We start from the raw sequence: 6000 nt of genomic DNA, 5'->3' as shown, positions 1-6000 counted from the left end.
ATGATATATCGTTGAAAAGGTACTGATCTCTAGATTACGAATTTGCTATTTTCATTACTCTAGGACGCTTATTTTTCGAGATAATCCACTTCAAAGTTTTGAACAAAAAAATCACAACATGTACATTATGGTATATCGTTGAAATGAAACTGATCTCTAGATTACGAATTTGCTATTTTCAATGCTCTAGAACGCTTAGTTTCCGAGATAATCCACTTCAAAGTTTTGAAAAAAAAAATCACAACATGTACAATATGGTATATCGTTGAAATGATACTGATCTCTAGATTAGGAATTTGCTATTTTGAATGCTCTAGGACGCTTAGTTCCGAGATAATCGACTTCAAAGTTTTGAAAAAAAAAATTCACATAATGTACATTATGATATATCTTTGGAAAGGTACTGATCTCTAGATTACGAATTTGGTATTTTCAATGCTCTAGGACGCTTAGTTTCCGAGATAATTGACTTCAAAGTTTAAAAAAAAACACAAAATGTACATTATGTTATATCGTTGCGAATTTGCTATTTTCAATGCTCTAGGACGCTTAGTTTCCGAGATAATCCACTTCAAAGTTTTGAAAAAAAAAATCACAACATGTACATTATGGTATATCGTTGAAATGAAACTGATCTCTAGATTACGAATTTGCTATTTTCAATGCTCTAGAACGCTTAGTTTCCGAGATAATCCACTTCAAAGTTTTGAAAAAAAAAAATCACAACATGTACAATATGGTATATCGTTGAAATGATACTGATCTCTAGATTAGGAATTTGCTATTTTGAATGCTCTAGGACGCTTAGTTTCCGTGATAATCGACTTGAAAGTTTAGAAAAAAAATTCACATAATGTACATTATGATATATCGTTAAAAAGGTACTGATCTCCTTATTACGAATTTGCTATTTTCAATGCTCTAGGACGCTTAGTTTAAGAGATAATTGACTTCAAAGTTTTGAAAAAAAAAATTCCCAAATGTACATTATGATATATCGTTGAAAAGGTACTGATGTAGTATTTAGCTATTCGGCCAAATAATGAAACACGCTTAGACTTATATATATATCGGAATGGTTTATTTAATCTATAATTTTATCACACAGCCAGGCAGTTCTTTCCTCTAAGACGGTCTTGCTTCGACTCCTCGTTCTCTCATCATGACTCTTGTGTGCTATGTGTATATACATCTAGAGTAGTACAGTACAATATCAATATATGCTATTAGAGAATGCACTAACAGACATCTAATACAAAATCTCCCCTTTTTTACACGCGAAATTCATTTTGTTCATATTTGCAAATACTTTCTATTCTTTTTTTTTTTTTTTTTTTGATGCATATTTTGTAACTTACACTACTTATGTTCTTATATATATTAAGTATTTCAATCATAAATTCATTTTTTTTTTTATACGTTTATCTTCCAAAAAAAATTGGCTTTTTAACGCTTCGCCCATAGCGAGTTTGGTAGTGATTTTGCGTTTGCAAGGATGGAATACTTTGTGGTATGTTAATGTCCTGTTTTGAATTTTCCGAAGAAACACCTTGCTGTTCTAAATCTTGTTTCATAAAGTCGCTATTGTTTATGGTCCTATGCATGTTTTCTTCTTCCTCATTTAAATTTCTAAATTTTGGTTCATTATATGATCTACGCAAATGTTCTGAGTTCCTTCTAATTACTTTATTGTTTTCAGTGCGTAGCTCATACGACCTTGGACTGTTACTTTTTTCTTCTATTTTAGCTGGCTCCCAAACTACTCCTTTTCTGTACACCACGTTATCTCCTTTATTAAGTTCTTATTCTTTTCTATTCGCTCTCCTATTATAGTAGTTTATCTGATTTAATTTAATTTGCTGCATCTTAATTAGATCTTCTGTTTCTAATATTCTAGGCTTAAGCTGATTCTTTGCTATTGGGAGTTTAGTTCTTAAGTTTCTACTCATTAACAGTTGTGAGGGTGAAAAGTCCAAATGAGCAAGTTTTGTACTCCTATATTCTAACAGAGTAAGATAAAGGTCTCCTACACTCTCTAAACATTTTGGATAAAATGGACTTGCGTACGTGAATTTAAAATCCCATTCTTTTCCAAATTGCCTACATATATATGAATTGAATGGCTGATTATCGCAAACTACTTCTTCTGGTATCCCATGCACCGAAAACGTTTCTTTCATCGCCCTAACGACACTTTTAGCTGACTTTGTGTCTAGTTCCTTAAGATCAAACCATTTTGATAAATAGTCTACTATGACCAAAAATGGCTTTCCTTTAAATTCCAAAATATCGCAACCTACTCTTTGATACGGTAGTTCTGGTGTTTCTCGAGATATCATTTTATGTTGTGGGTTCGCGGCTCTAAATTTTTCACACACTTGACATCGACTTATCACATTTTCAATGTCTCTATTCATATATGGCCAGTAAAATATACCTTTAGTCCGTGCTATAGTTTTTGATATTCCAAAATGATTCCTATGTAACTCGTCTAGTGCATGCTTTATGAGGCTTTTTGGAACAAATACTCTTTCTTCAAAAAATACTAATCCATTATCTTCATACAATTTATCTTTTATAGTCCAGAAGAACCTTAACTGCTCAGGTATTTTAGTTTTAGACGACGGCCAACCTTCTCTATAATACCTAGTTAATTACTTTAATACACTATCTTTTTCTGTTTCTCTTTTATACAAATTTTTTGATCTTTCTCCTAAACTAACTGAATGTATGTATTCTGTTCTTCTATCCTCTAGATTTATCTCCTTATCCATTCCCGAACTACGTGATAACAAGTCTGCTATATGCATCTCCTTTCCTGGTAAATATCTCACTTCTAAGTCATAAATCATAATTTTAATTTTCATTCTTTGTAAACGTGTTGAATAATTGTTTCCTAACGGTTTATTTATGATTGATACAAGTGGCTTATGATCTGTATACACTACGACTTTTCTCCCATAAATATATTCATGAAATTTCTTACATGCGAAAACTATGGCTAATAGTTCCTTCTCAATCTGGGCGTAGTGGGTCTCTGTCTGAGTGAGGCTTTTCGAAGCAAAGCAAATCGGTTTTCCTAGTTGCATAAGACAGCCGCCAAAACCATCTTTTGAAGCATCAGCTTGTATAACTGTCGGTAGGGATGGGTTGAACGTATTTAATTTTGTTGCTTTTTCAATTGCTTGTTTAACTTGTTCTAAGGCGCCTGCATAGAATCCAAGTGAACACCACATTTTTCTTTAATAAGTCTCTAAATGGTGCTATCATATCGGCCAGCTTGGGGATGAATGGTCTTAAGTAATTAACTGTTCCTAGTATTTTCTGTAAATCTTTTTGGTTCTTTGGATTTTCTATACCTTTGATCCCTTCAACTCTTACCGGATCTGGAGTCGTACCTTCAGCTGAAAATATATGTCCCAAGTACCTTACTTTTTCCACTCTAAACTGCACCTTCTTTTTGTTAAATGTAATTCCTAACTCCCTGGCTCTCTGCAGTACTCTACTTTTCATCATGTTCCTCACTGTTTTTCCCACCTATTATCAAGTCATCTTCAAAAACAAATGTTCCTGGCAATACCCCAAAATATTTGTTGTTTATCTTTTGAAATATCTCTGCTGCTACTTTTACTCCTAACGGCAACACATTAAAATTATAGCAACCACTGTATGGTGTACTAAATACTGTCAACTTCTTTGACTTCTCATCCAGTTTAAGCTGCCAAAATCCTTCTTTGAAGTCTAATACCGTAAATATTTGGTAATCTCTCATTGCATTTCTAAAGTCTTCAAATGTAGGTAGCATGCACCTTTCATCTTTTATAGCCGCATTCAACTCTTTTGGATCAAGGCAAAATCTTAAGGTCCCATCCCTCTTCTCTATTACTACCATCTGATGAGACCATTCACATGGCCCATTAACTCTTGAAATTACACCCCTTTTTTCCATTTTACCTAATGTCTCCTTAACTTTTTCTCTTAAGCTTAGGGGTATACGTTTTGGTGGCCTGTTCACTGGTTGCGCATCTTTTTTAAGCTCTAATCGACATTCGTCTGGGAAAAATCCATATCCCTCAAATATATCTTCATTCAATTTTATAAACTTCTCTTTCATACTTTGATTTATACTGTCTATACGAGCCACTAGCCCTAATTCCATGCATGATTCCAAACCTAGCAATGCCTGACATCCCTTTTCCACCACTACGAACTGGATATTATATTTTTTGTTTCCGTCCTTAACTTCACACTCTACCGCTCCAACTACCTCAAGTCTAAAACCCCCGTAAGCTTCCAATTTCACAGCATAATTCTTGAGCCTATTCTGAGTTCTTATTTTGTCAAACAATTTCCTTGGCAAAATGTTTACCTGCGACCCTGTGTCTAGCTTAAAAATCACCTCTGTATTTTCTACTGTCAAAGACTTAGTCCAGCACGTGTTTTTCGATTTATACGACTTAATTGCATCAATGAATAATTCATCACTATCGTAATCATCATCTTCTTGCAAAACCGCAACATCACTCACAAGTTTTTGTTTCCTACACATTGATGCAAAGTGATTAACTTTTCCACACGCGGCACATTTTTTTCCATACGCTGGGCACTTGCCCTTCAAATGTGTGTAGCTACAAAATGTGCATTTGATTTTGCTGAACTGTCCCCTTCCCTCGCCCCATTTCTCTAACTGCTGTGCATTCTCTTTACATCTGAAATTAGAAGGAACACTATTTTTACTACTTTTAGGATGGTATTCTGCCTTGTTTCTACTTCCCCCTTCTTTTCCAATTGCATCCACTGCGGATGCTGTTCTCCCAGATACTGCCTCTCCTTGCATGATTTTGCTTTGCACTCCTGTCATCTCCGCCACTCGACACGTGTCCACTGCCTTTTCTAAGGTCAACTCACTCGTTTTCAAAAGTTGTGCTTGAATGCTATGGTCTGCTATTCCAATGACGATTCTGTCCCTCAGCATGGACTTCTTTTCATCTCCAAAGCTACAGCTTTGTACCAGAGTTGATATCTCTTTCAAGAAATGGTCAAAAGGTTCACCTTCCTTTTGATTTCTCATGTAAAATCGGTACCTTTCATATACCACATTCGTTCGCGGATTACTGTATTCCTCAAACTTAGCTTTAACTTTTTCAATTTTCTTTTGCTCGTCACTACTAAGCTCAAAGGTATGAAAGAGTTCTATAGCTTCTGTGCCCGCACAGCTCAGAAATCTTGCCACTTGTATTTTTTCATCCTCACCATCAGTTTTTGTTGCAGTCGAATAAATCTCGAAATGTGATTTGAATCTTTTCCAATTCTCCTTCAGATTGCCGTCAAGATTCAAGTGTTCTGGTTTTGGGAAGTCCATAGTTGCTGTTTCCACGTGTTTCTCTTATCTTCTTTGTGTTGGTTTTTTTTTTTTTTTTTTTTTTAATAAATTGATTTTAGTTCAACTTCGATTTTGTACCGGCTGCGCCATGTAGTATTTAGCTATTCGGCCAAATAATGAAACACGCTTAGACTTATGTATATATCGGAATGGTTTATTTAATCTATAATTTTATCACACAGCCAGGCAGTTCTTTCCTCTAAGACGGTCTTGCTTCGACTCCTCGTTCTCTCATCATGACTCGTGTGTGCTATGTGTATATACATCTAGAGTAGTACAGTACAATATCAATATATGCTATTAGAGAATGCACTAACAGACATCTAATACAACATAGATTACGAATTTGGTATTTTCAATGCTCTAGGACGCTTAGTTTTCGAGATAATCGACTTCAAAGTTTTGAAAAAAAATTCCACAACATTTACATCATGATATATCGTTGGAAAGGTACTGATCTCTAGATTACGAATTTGCTATTTTCAATGCTCTAGGACGCTTAGTTTCCGAGATAATCGACTTCAAAGTTTTCAAAAAAAAAATCACTAAATGTTCATTATGATATATCGTTTTAAAGGTACTGATCCCTAGATTACGAATTTGCTATTTTCAATGAT

The 6000-nt window shown here is 34.6% G+C and overlaps 1 protein-coding gene across 1 annotated transcript; it reads right to left on the bottom strand.

Moving 5' to 3' along the window:
* Window positions 1-3502: 3502 nt before the first annotated feature.
* Window positions 3503-5362, bottom strand: LOC129945079 (uncharacterized protein K02A2.6-like). Its single transcript, XM_056054739.1, has one exon. It carries the CDS (start codon window positions 5360-5362, stop codon window positions 3503-3505), a length of 1860 nt encoding a protein of 619 aa, XP_055910714.1.
* Window positions 5363-6000: the final 638 nt, after the last annotated feature.

The sequence above is a fragment of the Eupeodes corollae genome, chromosome 2, assembly GCF_945859685.1.
Source record: "Eupeodes corollae chromosome 2, idEupCoro1.1, whole genome shotgun sequence".
Classification (NCBI taxonomy): domain Eukaryota; kingdom Metazoa; phylum Arthropoda; class Insecta; order Diptera; family Syrphidae; genus Eupeodes; species Eupeodes corollae.
The sequence above is the reverse complement of the archived record's forward strand: the minus strand, read 5'-3'. Positions and strand labels throughout refer to the sequence as shown.